The sequence below is a fragment of the Eschrichtius robustus genome, chromosome 10 (assembly GCF_028021215.1).
Source record: "Eschrichtius robustus isolate mEscRob2 chromosome 10, mEscRob2.pri, whole genome shotgun sequence".
Classification (NCBI taxonomy): domain Eukaryota; kingdom Metazoa; phylum Chordata; class Mammalia; order Artiodactyla; family Eschrichtiidae; genus Eschrichtius; species Eschrichtius robustus.
In genome coordinates, this window is record NC_090833.1 from 43,106,108 (window position 1) to 43,124,156 (window position 18,049).

The window sequence follows — 18,049 nt, forward strand, 5'->3', positions numbered from 1 at the left end:
TAAAAACCATGAGCTATCAATTCATGAAAAGACATAAAGGAAGCTTAAATGCATATCACTAAGTGAAAGAAGCCAGGCTACACACTGTATGATTTCAACTACAGGACATTCTAAAAAAGGCAAAACTATGAACACAGTAAAAACAATCAGTGGTTGGGGGAGTGAGTAAGGAACAAATAGCAGAATGGAGGATTTTTAGAGCAGTGAAAATACTGTGTGTGATACTGTAACAATGGACACTTGTCATTCTATGTTGTCCATACCACAGAATGTACAACAAGAGTGCGCCACGATGTAAACTATGGACTTTGGGTGATTATGCCAGTGTAGGTTCATTTTTAGTAAAAATGTACTATTCTGGTGAGTGTATTGATAATTGCAGGGGGGCTCTGTATGTGTAGGGGTAGGAGGTATATGAGAAATGTCTATACCTCCCTCTAAACTTTGTTGTAAACCTCAAACTGCTCTAAAATAATAAAGCCTTTAAAAAAAAAAAGTTAATGGATAAGTATTGTCTTTGGAAGTGACAGAAAAAGGTGCTCAAATAATCGAGTTTCTCCACTGAAATGACGATTAAACTAGCAAAACCTCCCAGAATCAACTTTCTTGCAAGTCTGGAATTTAATAAAAAACTTACACCAACCAGGGAAAAATGAAAGAAGGAAAAGACAGCTGAATTTCAGAAAGGTAGCACTCTGCCATTTCTGTTTATCTGCCTATCATCCCCATTCCCTAGCAAAGCAGTGGGCAATATTCCTGGTGTGGCTTCCTGGAGCCAGGGGACTAACACAAACTGCTATGCTATGAATGTCTGTGTCCCTCAAATTTCATTTGTTAAAATTCTAATGCCTAATGTGATGGTTATTTGGAGGTAGGACTTTTGGGAGGTGATTAGGCCATTAGGGCAGAGCCCTCATGAATGGGATTAGTAGTCTTTAAAAAGAGGCGCTAAAGGCTCCAGGATAGGTTGCAAGCCGCCGCTGCTGCCCTCCTGGGCTCCAGGAGCAATCTTGAACTGCTGCTGCCACTCTTGCAGGCTCCAGGAGCGGTTGCGAGCCGCCTCTGCCACCATCATGGGCTCTGTAGGCACGCACGAGCTGCCATTGCCACCAAGTGCCCTGGGAGCGGGCACCAGTAGCTGCATCTACACACCCCCTACTAAGGGGATAACGGCCAGCACATGCTGAAGAAAGGAGGCCACAGGCATTCATACTAAAAACAGCCCTCACACCAAATATATTAAACCCACACAAGCTACCCAGGGATGCTCACACATATAAAAAGCCCTCCAAGACCACAGTAGACAATTGTTTCTCTGAAACTCACAGAGAAAGAGAAATATAAGTAAAATGAAGAAGCAGAGGAAACACTCCCAGTTAAAAGATCAAGAGAATTCCCCTGAAAGAACAAACAATGAAACAGACATCTTCTGTCTAAAAGACACTGAATTCAAACAGGAGATAATGAAAATACTGAAGGAATTAAGAAAGGCTATTGACCGAAATGCAGAGTACTATAAAAAGGAACTAGAAAATATAAGGAGGAGCCAAGAAAACTTAGAAAACTCATTTGCTGAGACAAAAAGTGAACTAAAGGCAATGAATAGGAGAATGAATAATGCAGAAGAATGAATAAGTGATCTGGAAGACAGGATAATGGAAATCACCCAATCAGAACAGCAGACAGAAAGCCAAATGAAAAAAAAAAATGAAAGCAATATATGTGATAATATAAAATCTACAAATAATAGGGATTCAAGAAGGCAAAGAAAGAGACAAGGGGACTGAAAAAGTATTTGAAGCAATTATGGCCGAAAACTTCCCAAAACTAAAAAAGGCAATAGAAATCCAGGTACAGGAAAGCACAGAGAGTCCCAAACAGACCTACACCAAGACATATTATAATCAAAATGTCAAAAGTTAAAGATAAAGAGAGGATTCTAAAGGCAGCAAGAGAAAATCTAAGAGTTAATTACAAGGGAATCCCCATTAGGCTATTGGCTGATTTCTCTACAGAAATGTTTTTGGCCAGAAGGGAATGGCAAGATACATTCAAAACCCTAAAAGGGAAAAAATATGCAACCTAGAATACTCTACCCAGCAGGATTATCATTTAGAATAGAAGGAGAGATAAAGAATTTCTCAGACAAGCAAAAACTAAAAGAATACAGCAATACTAAACCTATCTTAAAAGAAACACTGACAGGTCTTTTTTAAACAGAAAAGAAGCAAGAATCTATAGGAAAGAGAAAATCACAACTGGCAAGTAAATCACTTAAATAAGCCAGTACATTTTTTTACTTAAAAAATCAAAACAATCTTGTGAAAACAATGATAACCACAATGAACAGCAAAATGATAAACATGAAGAAGTAAAAGAGGACTTCAAAATCATAAAATGTGGGGGAGAAGAGTAAGAAAAGGTAGATTCTTTGTTTTTGTTTTTTTTACAATGTGTTTTTGAGCCTATATGACTATCAGTCTAAAGCACGTATATAGCAAGGGGTAAAAATACTCAAAAAACAGGGTAACCACAAATGAAAAACCTGCAATAGATTCACTAAAACCTAAAAGAAGAAAACAAAGGCATAAAATAAAAGGAAATCATCAAACCACAAAAAAGAAAAGCAGGGGAATTCCCCGGCGGTCCAGTGGTTAGGACTCTGCGCTCTCACTGAGAAGGGCCTGAGTTCGATCTGTGGTCAGGGAAATAAGATCCCACAACCCGTGTGGCATGGCCAAAAAAAAAAAGAAAAAGAAAGGAACAAAGAAGAAACACAGAATCAACTGGAAAACAAGGTTTAAAAAGGCAATAAACACATGTCTATCAATAATTACCTTAAATGGCAATGACCTAAATGCTCTAATCAAAAGACAAAGAGTGGCAGACTGAATCAAAAAAACAAGAGCCTACAATATGCTGCCTACAAGAGACCCACCTTAGAGCAAAGGACACACATAGATTGAAAGTGAGGGGATGGAAAACATATTTCATGCAAACGGAAATGACAAAAAAGTGAGGGTCACAATACTCAAATCAGACAAAATATACTTTAAAACAAATGCCATAAAGAAAGATAAAGAAGGACACTATATAATGATAAAAGGATCAACACAAGAAGAGGATTTTACACTCATCAATATATATGCACCTAATACAGGAGCACCCAAATACATAAAACAAATACTAACAGACATAAAGGGAGAAACTGATGGGAATTCAATAGTAGTAGGAGACTTTAACACCTCATTCACATCAATGGACAGATCTTTGAGACAGAAAATCAATAAGCCAACAGAGATCCTAAATGATAAAATAGAACAGTTAGACTTAATTGATATTTTTAGGACATTACATCCAAAAAAACCAGAATACACATTCAAGTGCACATGGAACATTCTCTAGGAGTGACCACATACTAGGGCACAAAACAAGACTCAACAAATTCAAGAGTATAGAAATTATCTCAACAACTATTATGACCACAACAGCATGAAACTAGAAATCAACCACAGAAAAAGAAATGAGAAAAAAAACAATTACATGGAGACTAAACAACATGCTACTAAAAACTCCAATGGGTCAACAATGAAATCAAAGAAGAAATTAAAATACACCTTGAGACAAAGGACAATGAAAACACAACCAACAAAATCTATGGGATGCAGCAAAAGCAGTTCTTAGAGGGAAGTTCAGAGTAATACAGGCCTTCTTTAAGAAAGAAGAAAAATCTCAAATAACCTAACCCACCACCTAAAAGAATCAGAAAAAGAAGAATAAACTCTACCTAAAGTTAGCAGAAGGAAGGAGACAATTAAAGACCAGAGGGGAAACAAATAAAATAGAGATTTAAAAAAACAATAGAAAAAAAATCAGTAAAACCAAGAGCTGGGTCTTTGAAAGGGTAAACAAAATTGACACACCTCTGAGCAGGCTCACCAAGAACAAAAGAGACAAGACCCAAATAAACAAAATAAGAAATGAAAGAGAAGAAATCACAACTGATACTGCAGAATTACAAAAAAACCATAAGAGAATACTATGAATGATAATATGCCAACCAATTTGACAACCTAGAGGAAATGGACAACTTTCTAGAAACATACAGCCCACCCAAACGGAATCAAGAAAAAATAGATAACTTGAACAGACTGATCAATAGAAGTGAAACAGAATCTGTAATGAAAAATACTCCCTACAAACAGAAGTCCAGGGCCAGATGGCTTCACAGGTGAATTCCACCAAACATACAAAGAAGAACTTATACCAATCCTTCTCAAACTCTTCCAAAAGACTGAAGAGGAAGTAACACTCCAAAAGACATTCTGTGAAGCCAACATCACCCTGATACCAAAAACAGACAAAGACACTACCAAAAAGAAAATTATAGGCCAATATCTTTGTTGAATATAGATGCAAAAATTCTCACCAAAATATTAGCAAACTGAATTCAACAATACATAAAAAAGATCATACACCACGACCAAGTGGGATTCATCCTAAGTTCACAAGGATGGTTCAACAAATACAAATCAATCAATTTGATACACCACATCAACAAAAGAAAAAACAAAAACCACAGTATCATCTCAAAACATGCAAAAAAGCATTCAATAAAATTCAACATCCATTCATGATAAAAACTCTCACCAAAGTGGGTATAGAGAGAACATATCTCAACATAATAACAGCTATTTATGACAAACCCACAGCCAATATAATACTCAGAAGTATTCCTGCTAAAATGTAGAACAAGACAAGGATGCCCACTCTTATCACTGCTCTTCAACATAGTACTGGAAGTCCTAGCCACAGCAATCAGACAAGAAAAAGAAATAAAAGGTATTCAAATTGGTAGGGAAGAGGTAAAGTTGTCATTATATGCAGGTGACATGATACCATATACAGAAAACCCTAAAGACTCTACAAAAAAAAACTACTAGAACTGATAAACGAATTCAGCAAGGTAGCAGGATACAAGATTAGCATACAGAAATTGGTTGCATTTCTTTACACTAACAATGAAATATCAGAAGGGGAATGTAAACAAACAATTCCTTACAAAATAGCATCAAAAAATAAAATACGTAGGAATAAACTTCACAAAGGAGGTTAATGACTCATATGCTGAAAAGTACAAAACATTAATAAAGGAAACTGAAGATGATTCAAAGAAATGGAAAGATATCCCATGCTCTTGGATTGGAAGAATTAATATTGTTAAAATGGCCATACTACCCAAAGCAATCTACAGATTTAATGGGATCCTTATCAAATTACCCATGACATTTTTCACAGAACTAGAACAAATAATCCTAAATTTTATATGGAACCATAAAAGACCCAGAAGTGCCAAAGCAATCCTGAAGAAAAAGAACACAGCAGGAGGCATAACCCTCCCAGAATTCAGACAATACTACAAAGCTACAGTAAACAAAACAGTGTGATACTGACACAAGGACATATGGATCAATTGAACAGAATAGAGAGCCCAGAAATAAACTCACACAACTATGGTTAATTAATCTTCAACAAAGGAGGGAAGAATATACAACGGAGAAAAGACAGTCTCCTTAGCAAATGGTGTTGGGAAAATTTGGACAGCTGCACGTAAATCGATGAATTTGGAACATACTCTCACACCATACACAAAAATAAACTCAAAATGGCTTAAAGACTTAAATATAAGACATGACACCATAAAACTCCTAGAAGAGAACATAGGAAAACATTCTGACATAAATCATACCAATGTTTTCTTAGGTCAGTCTCCCAAGGCAATAGAAATAAAAGCAAAAATAAACAAATGGGACCTAATCAAACTTACAACCTTTTGTACAGCAAAGGAAACCATAAACAATATGGAAAGACAACTTATGGACTGGGAGAAAATATTTGCAAATGATGCAACTGACAAGGGCTTAATTTCCAAAATATACAAACAGCTCATACAACTCAGTAACAACAGCAACAAAAAAACCAAAACCACTGTAAATCAAAAAATGGGCAGAAGATCTAAGTAGACATTTCTCCAAAGAAGATATACAGACGGCCAACAGGCAGATGAAAAGATGCTCAACATCACTAATTATTAGAGAAATGTAAGTCAAAATTACAAGGTAGCACCTCACACTAGTCAGAATGGCCATCACTAGAAAGTCTACAAATAACAAATGCTAGAAAGGGTGTGGAGAAAAGGGAACCCTCCTATACTGTTGGTGGGAATGTAAATTGGTACAGCCACTATGGAAAACAGTATGGGGGTTCCTCAAAACACTAAAATTGGAGTTGCCATATGATCCTGCAATCCACTCCTGGGCATATATCTGGAGAAAACTATAATTTGAAAAGATACATGCACCCCAATGTTCAATGCAACACTATTTACAACAGCCAAGACATGGAAACAACCTAAGTGTCCATCAACAGAGGAATGGATAAAGAAGATGTGGTACGTATATACAATGGAATATTACTCAGCCATATAAAAGAATGACATAATGCCATTTGCAGCAACATGGATGGACCCAAAGATTATCATACTAGGTGAGGTAAGTCAGAAAGAGAAAGACAATACCACACAATATCACTGATATGTGGAATCTAAAAGATGACACCAATGAACTTACCTATGAAACAGAAACAGACTCACAGACATAGAGAACAGACCTGTGGTTACCAAGGGGTAGGGGGGAGTTTAGGATTAGCAGATGCAAACTATTATATATAGAATGCATAAACAACAAGGTCCTACTGTATAGCACAGGGAACTATATTTAGTATCCTGTGATAAACCATAATGGAAAAGAATATGAAAAAGAATACACGTATGTATAACTGAGTCATTTTGCTGTACAGCAGAAATTAATACAACATTGTAAATCAACTATACTTCAATATAATTTTCTAAAAATTAAATAAAAGAAAAAAATGGGCAAAGGAATTTAATAGACAGTTCTCAAAACAACTATACAGAAAGAGCCAATAAATACATGAAAAGATGTTCAACATCATTAGCCATCAGGGAAGTGCAAATCAAAACCACAGTGAGATACTACTTTACACTCATTTAGGATGGCTATAGTCAAAAGGACAGAGAAGTGTTGGCAAGGGTGTAGCTAAATGGAAAACTCACACAATGCTGGTGGGAATGTAAAATGATGCAGCTGCTTTGGAAAACAGTCTGTCAATTCCTCAAAAAGTTAAATATAGAGTTACCATTTGAGGCAACAATTCCACTCCTAGGTATACATACCCAAGAAAACTTGAAACTTGTCCATACAAAATACTGTCCATTAATTTTCATAGCAGCATTTTTCATAGTAGCAAAAAAGTGGAAACAAACCAAAAATATCCATCATCTGATGAATGGGCAAACAAAATGTGGTATATCCATACAATGAAATATTATTTGGCAATAAAAAAGAATGAAGCACTAATTCATGCTATACCATGGATGAACCTTGAAAATATCATGCCTATTAGTAAAAGAAGCCAGACAGAAAAGGCCACATATTATATGATTCCATTAATATGAAATGCCCCAAACAGACAAATTCTTAGAAATAGAAAGTAAATTAGTGGGACTTCCCTGGTGGCACAGTGGTTAAGAATCCGCCCACCAGTGCAGGGGACATGGGTTTGATCCCTGGTCTGGGAAGATCCCACATACCACGGAGCAGCTAAGTCCATGTGCCACAACCACTGAGCCTGCGCTCTAGAGCCCACAAGCCACAACTACTGAAGCCCGTGCACCTAGAGCCCATGCTCCACAAGAGAAGCCACCGCAATGAGAAGCCCACACACCACAACGAAGAGTAGCTCCCGCGCACCGTAGCTAGAGAAAGCCCGTGTGCGCAGCAATGAAGACCCAATGCAGCCAAAAAAAATAAATAAATAAGTAAATTTTTTTTAAAAAAGAAAGAAAGTAAAATAGTTTTACCAGACACTGGGGAGAGGGAGCAACGGGGAGTGACTGCTAATGGGTATTAGTGTTTCCTTTTCGGGGTGTTAAAGTGTTCTGGAATTGGGTAATGATAACTGTTGTACAACCTTGTAAATATACCATGTGGATTTGGTATACAATACAGTGTGACAAAAAAGTGAATTGTACGCTTTAATGGGTGCATTGTATGGTATGTGCATTATACCTCAATAAAGCTATTTTTAAAACAGAAGATAAAATAAAGACATTCCCAGATAAAAACAAAATTGTTAACGCTGTTTCTTTTTCAATAGTGTGATTGCTGACATTTTTGTATTATTCTTTAGCGTCTCTGGGCATGAAGTTTTCTACTGAACACGTGTTATTTTAACAATCCCAAAATATATATATTAATGAAAAAAACTACCTTTCTAAAAATACAAAAGGACAAATTAAACCACAGTACTCTTTACAAAATACTGTATGACTAAATTCCAACCTCACAGTGAAATATTTTCTTACAGATAAGAGAAAATAAATTAATACTTACTTAACTGCTTGTGCTCCTGGTCTTTGCACAATCAAAGTGCTAAATTCTTCCACTACAATATCTAACAGTTCATATTTTTGTTGTTGTTCTCTTAGAATAATAGACATACTTTTCAAGTGAGCAAAAAACTTCATGGCTTCAAACTAGAGTATATTCAGAGGGATAAAATGAAAAAAATTATCTATATGTATATATATATCTATATATATATCTATATATATATAAATACAACAAATACTCCTATTTATATAGTTTTTCTTTCCAAAAACCAGAAAAATACTTCAAAAACAACCCTTCGTATATAAAGGATCACCACATAACACTAAAAAATAGGGGACAATTTTTATCCCTACCTTGGAAACTAAAATAAATGCAATATTTATAGACTCAAAGAAAGATCACAGAACAACTCAGTAACATATATTTATGAAAGGATTAAAAATAGGCATATCTATCACTAAATGCTCAGGTATAAGGCAAGAAAACATTTTACTGTTTTTGGCAAGGTTGGATCAACTGCTGTTTCACTATAGCCAATTGCTTCATATAGTAAAGTTTTTTCTTCAGGTGTCAACATTTCTTCAAGACCTAAAAATCATAAAGAAGTGTTTTATGTTCTTAACTGGTAACAAGATAAAACCGACCCAAAATTTAGCTGCTTTTAATAAATTAAATGCAAATTTTACTCTCTTTTTATAATACTTTTAAGAAATTATATTCACTGAATGCTAGGATAGCATTGCCAATTTTAGAAGGTTTATTCTCCCAAAATATAAATTGCTAAATACATAAATTCAGCAATATAAATTTCTAAATATTTGTATTAAGCACACAAAATAGATACAGGCACTTAATGGCATTGTGCTAAGCAACATACTTAGCGTACAAAGTAGGTAATATTAATATCATTTCTCCACATTTTATTACAGATGATGAAATTGAGGTTTAGAGAGCTTAAATAATTTGCCAGGGCCACACTGCTAATAAACGATAGATCTAGAATGTAAACTTAAGCCCCTAAGCCTCCATGGTCTTAAGCATTTTGTTGGGAAGCAAAAATCTTTCCAACAAATAATTTCGATAAAAATTCACAGTGGTTTATACCCTTTTGGAATTTTTATTTTATCTATGACTGTGCTATATGCACTTACTAAATCCTCTAGACATAATGCTCTTTTGCAAGCATTAGTAAGATTTTAAAAATTTATTTTATTTGATTTTTATTTAACACATATATTTACAATATTTAATAGTAATTTTACTGATAATAAGAATTATATATCATATGTATATATACTTAAAATGCCTATTTTAATGAAAGAGAAAATTTCCTGCAAAACTTAATTTCACACCTGATGGTTAGCTACACTACCACAGCCTGATGATAAACTGCACTACTATAAAATGAAATGGACATACTTCCAGGTTTAAGATCTGGTTGTTGTTTAGTACGTGATTCTGACCAAGTCCACAGCCAGCTAAACCATCCTTTATTATCCTCTGACTCTTCTGCTCCTTCTCTGAAAATCCTGTATCCAGCTTTCTTTACCTAAAATGAATAAATTTACAAATAAATGACAAATTATCCTTTATTTAGTAATCTAAAGAAACAGGATATTTCTAAAACTTATCTACTTTAGTGAATAAGTATAAACAATAATCATACTGACAATAAAACATAGTAACCACAACATTGGCCAAACATCAGAATTTAGGATTACCAGGTACTTAGCACCACTGTCTTATAAGCAATGGTAATGGGGGAAAAAAAATTGGCTTTCACCTTCATATGAACTCTCAGTATTTGATAAGCCCAATTAGTTAGAAAGAATTTTTTTCCCATAGAACCTGTCTGGTTTAAATACATGTGGCAAAACAGTGCATCAAATTTTCTTATAATATAAATAAGCAAATTTGAACCCTTTTTAGGAAATAGTATATTACAGCACAATACCAATAACATCACAACATCTATCAAATCTGTATAAATTCTAGATTTATTTTTACTAATTGAAAGACAATCCGGAATTACCTCAACTTCTGCCTGTTGTCTTGCTATAGTTATATTAAATACATCCAAAGTCTTTTCCAACTCCTAAAAATATAAATAAAGTGTTTACATAAATAACTTTATATAAATAATTTTCATATATTCTCTATCAAATTGCTGTACTAAAGAAGAGATAGGAAGCAGAAAACAGGTCACCCATCAACATAATATTCCTGTTAAATTCTGAAAAGCAATGCTTGTATATATGTCAGCTTGGAAATTAGTAATGATGGAACAACTTTCTGAACAAAGAAATCATACATGTCATGCATGTAAGAGTTAGAATACTACAAGATATACAGGCACGTATTAGAAGATAATATACATGCACTGTTTAAAATGACTTTTATTTGGGCTTTAACTACAGTTAAGGGTAAACACATCAGTGTCACTTTCAACTAAAAATACAATTTTAAGTCCTTCATATTACATGCACATTTCATACGTCATCATTAAGATATATCAAGTAGATCTAGATACACATAAAACTTGTTTTTAAATTTTATACTTTTCCAAGTATTTCAGTATAGCTACTGAAATAAACTGAGATAAGCTCAATCTTTCATCATATCTATACATTATTTCCATGATTACTTTTGAGAGCGTCATGCTCAAACCACTTTTAGTCCCAAAGAGAAACAGTGATGACCAACCATTACCTGGAAAACTTTACTCAGGGCTCTGCGGTCCAACAGACTTAGAGGGTTACGGTTAAGATCCAAAACTAGGTAAGGAAATCTGTAACCACCAAAGCAGAAACCCAAGCATTCATAATAGCCTAGGTCTTCAGAAAGTCTTCTACTTCAAAATAAAAATAAAACTCAATCTTAGGGAGTTTTTTGGAAATTGGCCTGGATTCATAACGGTTCCATTAATTTTGAGAGACTAACTCTTCTTAGACTCCCTAAGCTGTACTTCATCCATGTGTAAAACAGTCCCGTCTAGAATATACCATAATGCTAAAAGATTAAGACTAATATTTAGAGAACTCAGGAGACGGCTAATTAAGTGTAAAGTTGCTGGTGAAGACCAGAAATGCCACAAGGATTAAGAGGGAAAAAAGCACTGTTTGAGCAAAAAATTCAGGAAAGTTCATACAAGAGATGGGACTTAAGCAAAACTTGAGGAATGAGTAAAACTGAGATAGAGATGAAGAAAGGCAGATGGAATGCATGAGCAGACTTGGCTGTAAGTATAAGCATATACATATAGAAGACAGGACATTTATTTGATTAATGCACAGTTAGATGGTAACATAGGGAAATATGGAGTGGTGACATAACATAAGGCTTTGAAACCAACACAGAGAAGACTGGAATCAATGGAGCAAATATTTTCTAGGCTTTTGAGGTTTGTAAATGTCATAATAATGTGAGGCTTCAAGTTACTATTTGCATAAACCCAAATCTCTCCAGATTGAGGAGAATCTCAAATTCCAAATGCACACAGGAAAACTTCACCAGGGTTTGTAACATCCAACTGAAGTTAAGGAGTATGAAAAAGTCTAGTAAGTAAAAGAGACAGAGAATGATCAGTACAAATTAGAACAGGTAAGTAGGGAGTGTTAGTCACTAAAGACTGAGGAGTTAAGTAGTACAAAATATTTAACAAATTTTTTAAATGCTAACCTCCAAAGAGTTGAGAAGTTCACCAGACGGCTTCTTACTTGTTAGCTTTCTTTTATACAGTTCTTTATATTGCTTCATTTTTTGCCTGTGTTCTCTTATATGCTTCCATGACCACATCCGTAAGTGGGGCTGAACATTTACTTCAAGAATACCACGTATAGCATAAACCCACCTAGTTAAAAAATAAAAACAAAAACCCTACACTTAAAAACACCCTCAAACCAACAGTATAAAATATAACTGATATTGCTTCTACTCTAACAGCATACATAATACAGAGACTATGAAAATGGTATATTATCTGGGCACTTGCTTCTTCCCAGCCCTATTAGTAATTAATAATACACTATTTAGGGGCTTCCCTGGTGGCGCAGTGGTTGAGAGTCTGCCTGCCAATGCAGGCGACACGGGTTTGAGCCCTGGTCTGGGAAGATCCCACATGCCGCGGAGCGGCTGGGCCCGTGAGCCACAATTACTGAGCTTGCGCGTCTGGAGCCTGTGCTCCGCAACAAGAGAGGCCGCGATAGTGAGAGGCCCGCGCACCGCGATGAAGAGTGGCCCCCGCTTGCCACAACTAGAGAAAGCCCTCGCACAGAAACGAAGACCCAACACAGCCATAAATAAATAAATTAATTAATTTAAAAAATAATAATAATAATACACTATTTAGTCTTATCTCTTTCCTAAATGAAAATCATCAAAATCACTGAATTTTGTTACAATAAATATAGTTCTACAGAAAAACTATTAAAGTATTAATTGGCAACTAGCAGTTCAGCCACCTGAATAGTAATGAAAGTAGTCAACTGAAAGAGTAATTGCAACTTCTAGAAACTAGGCAAGAGCTTAATAACTGGAAAAATAAGACTTTTGAATCTTAAAAAGGGGTTGCACTTTATAGACTACCTTTCAGGTTTATAATAGGTTTAATATGTCTGATACCAAAGTTTGAAAACTAAAAAAAAGACATGGTTAGAAAACAAACTGGGATATGGTTTCTTAATAATTCCAAAAATACAGTAAATGAACGGAATGCTAGTATTTCCAGTTGTAAATTCATTATAAAGAATCCTTTAACTCAATTTTACTCATGTAATAAGCAAAAGCCACTACAAGTGTTTCAAGACAAATATTACATTATAGTTCCTATCAGCCCTTAAAGAGTATCTTAAAAAGTCAAGAAATTCACTTTTATACCATATTTTTTTAAATCTTAAAAAACTTAGATTGAGCAATTCCACTGGGTATTTACCTGAAGAAAATGAAAACACTAATTCAAAAAGATACATGCACCCCCATGTTCACTGCAGCATTATTTACAAGAGCCAAGATATGGAAACAACCAAGTGCCCACTGATGGATGAATGGATCAAGAAAATGTGTGTATATATATACAAACAATGAAATGTTATTCAACCATAAAAGGAATAAAATCTTGCCATTTTTGACAACATGAATGACTACTGAGGGCATTATGCTAAGTGAAATAAGTCAGACAGAGAAAAAGAAAGACAAATACTGTATGATCTCACTTATATATTGAATTTAAAAAAATGAGCTCATAGATCCCAAGAATAGACTGGTGGTAGCCAGAGGCAGTGGGTCGGGGATGGGCAAAATGGGTGAAGGGGATCCAAAAAACTTCCAGTTATAAAATAAATAAGTCATGGGGATATAATGTACAGCATGGCAACGACAGTTAATAATACTGTATGGCATATTCGAAAGTTGCTAAGAGAATAGATCTTATAAGTTCTTATAACAAAAAATATAGTTTTGTTAACTATGCATGATATTGGATGTTAACTAGACTTATTGTGGTGATCATTTTGCAATATATACCAATATCGAATCATTATGTCGTACGCCTGAAACTAATATATGTCGATTGTACTTCAATTTGAAAAAATTTAAGGCATATTACCATTCTTTGGCATGGTAGTGGAGAGGTACATCAGGTTTGAATTTCCTGTATGGTAGATTTTGCGTCATCACATCAACCGATTCAAGAAGTTCCATAAGACTGAAATACTGAAGAATGAAAAAAATTAAAGTTCTTAAATGTTTCAGATTTTTTAATTGTCAAAGATAAAAGTTAAATTATTGACTTTTTAAAGGAAATGTTATCATACACCATTATGAGTTTTTGAAAAACATTTAAAATCTTAGCTCTCCTTTTATCAAACTATAACTCACAATTTAAAATTTCATTTAAAAAAATCACCTGTGGTTTATTAAATTCAATTGTTATGTCATGTAACTCAACATCCAGGCTTATTTTGGGGGCAGAAAAGTCAAAATCCAAGCCGCGATTCATCTGAAGTTTGGCATTAGCAGATATGGGGCGAAATACTGGAAAATAACACAGATTTTTAAAAATTAAATTGAGTTTTTTTCAAGAGTCTCAAAGTGCTAAAGGAATCAAGTTGAAAATGCTGATTTTCATTTCTTATATACCCTTTCTACAGCTCCCAGATTTCCATACTGCTATGACTTGATCATATGAACTGTCACTTAGTGTTGAAGAGTCTTTTATATTTTTCCTATCTATAATTCATATTGTCTTTTATGAGTACAATAAAAGCTAACTGAACTCCCCCTCAAAACAAAATAACCCTTACAAGCAGGAACACTCTCTAAAAGGCAAAACAGTCCAGTAAGACAATTTTAATAAAAGTATAGTTTTAAGGAATGAATATACATTAGAATGCTAAGGAGAAAAATATTTTATTTAGCCACTGACTTTCATTATATAATTATAATTCCTGAATTTCGGGTCAGTGTCTCTGTATCCATCTGTCCCCACTTTTAACTTGAAAAAGGAGAGGAGATGAGAGTTTATCCAAGATAACCTTCTTGGCTCAACCCATAATCTAGGATTTCTCTCAACCCTTTGCATTTAGTGCCAAAAAGAATAAGAATAATGCAGAGGGAGACCAGTAATAGCAGAATCTAGAAAGAGATCAACCACTAAATTATAAGCTAATTTGTATACAAAGATAATATTTTCCTCTTGTTTTAATCATCCCTGAGGCATAGCACTAATTTCAAAAATACTTTAAATTTGAATAGAACAAGAAGGTATTCATCAATAGGGGACCAGTTAAATTCATTATTCTATACAACAGAATACTATACAGTTAAAAATGAGAAAAATTTGTATGTACATAAATGGAAGGATATTGAAAGAGAAAGTTTAGAAAGTATATGTATAAAGCAATAATACCAGTATTTGAAAAGTAAAATTATTCCTCTCCTCCAGCTTTAACTCTTATTAAACAAGACTATACCACCCACTATACCCTCCTTGGTTACAATAATTTATCCATCCCTGGGCTTCACCCTCTCCCATCTCTCTCAGATTTTAGCTCCTGGCAACTCTAATTTCTGGATTATTTCAATATACAAATGATCGTTCCAATACCATAGCCTCTCAGTTCCCTGGACTCTTCCCCCCTCACCTCATCCACTAGACCTTATCATACCGATATCCTCAACCTCTCAATAAACTCAGGCTCAAGCATCCAACTCTCCAACCACCACCACCTATCTCTCTAGTAATCCAATACCAAACTTCAAGTCTTAAGGGAACTACCATTCATTGGTCCTCTATCTTTTCTCTGTCTTTCACTTCTGCTTCATGTCCTCAGCTCTCTCCCTACCTTGTTGACAGTTATTTCAGTCATTCCCTTGCATTCACCCTTTAACTCCTTTGCCCTTCTCACTTTGTCAGTACTTACTAGGCAAAACTCGAATTCTAAATAAAGCCACTCTATTTACTCCATACCTCTATTCACTCCACATCAATACCTAAGCAGCTGTATGTGGTTGGGAAAAAACAAAATCACACTGATTGGTCTCACGTTAATGTCATAAATCTCAAGTAGGTACTTAATGTTGCTGACTAATCACACAACATTCTTTTAGTCCAGGGATAGGCCAAACCTATACCACAGCCTGTTTTTGTATAGCAAGTGAGCTAGGAATGATTTTTATACTTTTAAAGGGTTGTTTAAAAGAAACAGAAAAATATGTGACAGAGACTATACATGACCTATAAAATGTAAAATGTTTGTTTACTACATGGCCCTTTGCAAAAAGAAAATTAGCCAACCCCTACTCTGACCCAGTGGTTCTCAAACTGTAGTATTCATCAGAATCACTAGGACAGCTTGTTAAAAATAGATTGCTGAGCTTCACTCTCAGAGGTTCTGATTCAGTATATCTGGGATGGGCCCTGGAATTTATATTTCTAACATGTTTCCAAGTGATACTGATGTTGCTAGTCTAAACCGCACTTTGATAATACTGTTCTCATCAATTCACTCTCTCATTCCCCTACATGGCTATCTCATAGCCCCTCCTCCCTCCCTCTGAAAACCTCTAATTCCTCAGATAGTTTAAAAAAAAAAAAGAGTTCAGAAGAAACAAAATCCCATTAACTCCAACCACCATATTTACTTGTTCACCCAACACTAAGACAGACTTTCTTTCTTTCCTTCCTTCCTTCCTTTCTTTCTTTCTGGCTGTGTTGGGTCTTCGTAGCTGCATGCAGGCTTTAGTTGCAGCGAGCCAGCGGCTACTCTGCGTTGCAATGCGTGGGCTTCTTATTGTGGTAGCTTCTCTTGTTGCAGAGCACGGGCTCTAGGCGCACGGGCTCAGCAGTTGTGGCCCGCAGGCTCTAGAGCGCAGGCTCAGTAGTTGTGGCACATGGGCTTAGTTGCTCTGCGGAATGTGGGATCCTCCCGGACCAGGGCTCAAACCCGTGTCCCCTGCATTGGCAGGCGGATTCCTAACCACTGCGCCAACAGGGAAGTCCCGGACTTCTCTCCTATAACTGTAATCTATCTTATAAACAAACTGACCATGCTCCTACCTGTGGCAAAGCACTCCACTTGTACACTAGATTCTACCCCCTTTCACCCATGTCAATACAGAAATAATCCCTTCTCTCTTATTTTTCATGTTCTATGGATCATTCCAATCTTAGCCTATAAACAAGCTGCTATCTCTCCCATTAAATAAAAAAACAAAACCAAAAAGAAATCCTTCATTCATCCTTCCCCCTCCAGCAAGTGTGCCAGTTATCAACTGATTGCCCATAACCTCCAGATCACCCTTCCCTGACTGCTCTAAAACCTAGATTTGGGTCCTTTAAATATTTTTTCTTTACCAGCTAGCATAATGTTAATCTTTATCAGCAGAGGACAAGGGAGAGATACTGCAGGAGCAAGGAGTTATGCTTCCTGGTTCTAATGTGCTCATTCAGCAGACTCCTGCAGTGCCATGGTTCTCCAACATGCAGCTCCTAAAGAAAATGGCTTCTCCAGTGTCCAGGTCCTCCAGCACAACAGATTTCTTCAGCACCAGACTCCTGCAGTACATGGCAGCTTGCACCATCCAACAGCCAGCAAATTCTCTCAGTACGCTGCTAAGGCAGTTTAAGAGTGGAGTGCCTTCTGGAGACAACTCTCCATGAGGCTCCCTAAAGGGTCTGTTTCCCTAAAGTTCCTGAATGCGAATTTATAGGTTTAACTGGCAGGGCACCACAGACTTTCCTGCCTCCTAGTGACCCATGGCCACGCCCTTTCCAACAAGTTCTAGATCTCAGTGCTGAGGGAGGTAGACCCTCTTCTTTGGACACTCCACCTAAGTCCTAGGGTAAGGGCTGTTCCTTCTATCTACTATTCTTATATTCCTTAGAGTTCTCTTTACTTTTTATTAGCCAATCCCTTGTCACTCTAATCCCCTGGTATATTTAGTAATTCTTCATAAATACTTTCCCTGCTCAAATTACTATGTGGTTTCTCTTTCTTCATCAGACTCTGACTGGAACAGGCAGAAATAACAGTAGGGTAAAGGAGAAATAAGTCAAACTTGAAGTGACAGATTTGAGA

At 35.7% G+C, this 18,049-nt stretch overlaps 1 protein-coding gene across 4 annotated transcripts in view; it reads right to left on the reverse strand.

Annotated features, from left to right (window-relative positions):
* Positions 1-18,049, reverse strand: part of VPS13A (vacuolar protein sorting 13 homolog A) — a 258,051-nt gene that overhangs the window by 200,860 nt on the left and 39,142 nt on the right. For all 4 annotated transcript variants that reach the window (XM_068551844.1, XM_068551843.1, XM_068551845.1 and 1 more), the window contains exons 11-17: positions 14,377-14,504; positions 14,077-14,183; positions 12,153-12,324; positions 10,507-10,569; positions 9,894-10,023; positions 8,968-9,062; positions 8,475-8,617 (exon numbers count right to left, since the gene is read on the reverse strand). In XM_068551844.1, the coding sequence (XP_068407945.1) occupies positions 8,475-8,617; positions 8,968-9,062; positions 9,894-10,023; positions 10,507-10,569; positions 12,153-12,324; positions 14,077-14,183; positions 14,377-14,504 (838 nt within the window). The remainder of the gene's footprint in view (positions 1-8,474; positions 8,618-8,967; positions 9,063-9,893; positions 10,024-10,506; positions 10,570-12,152; positions 12,325-14,076; positions 14,184-14,376; positions 14,505-18,049) is intronic.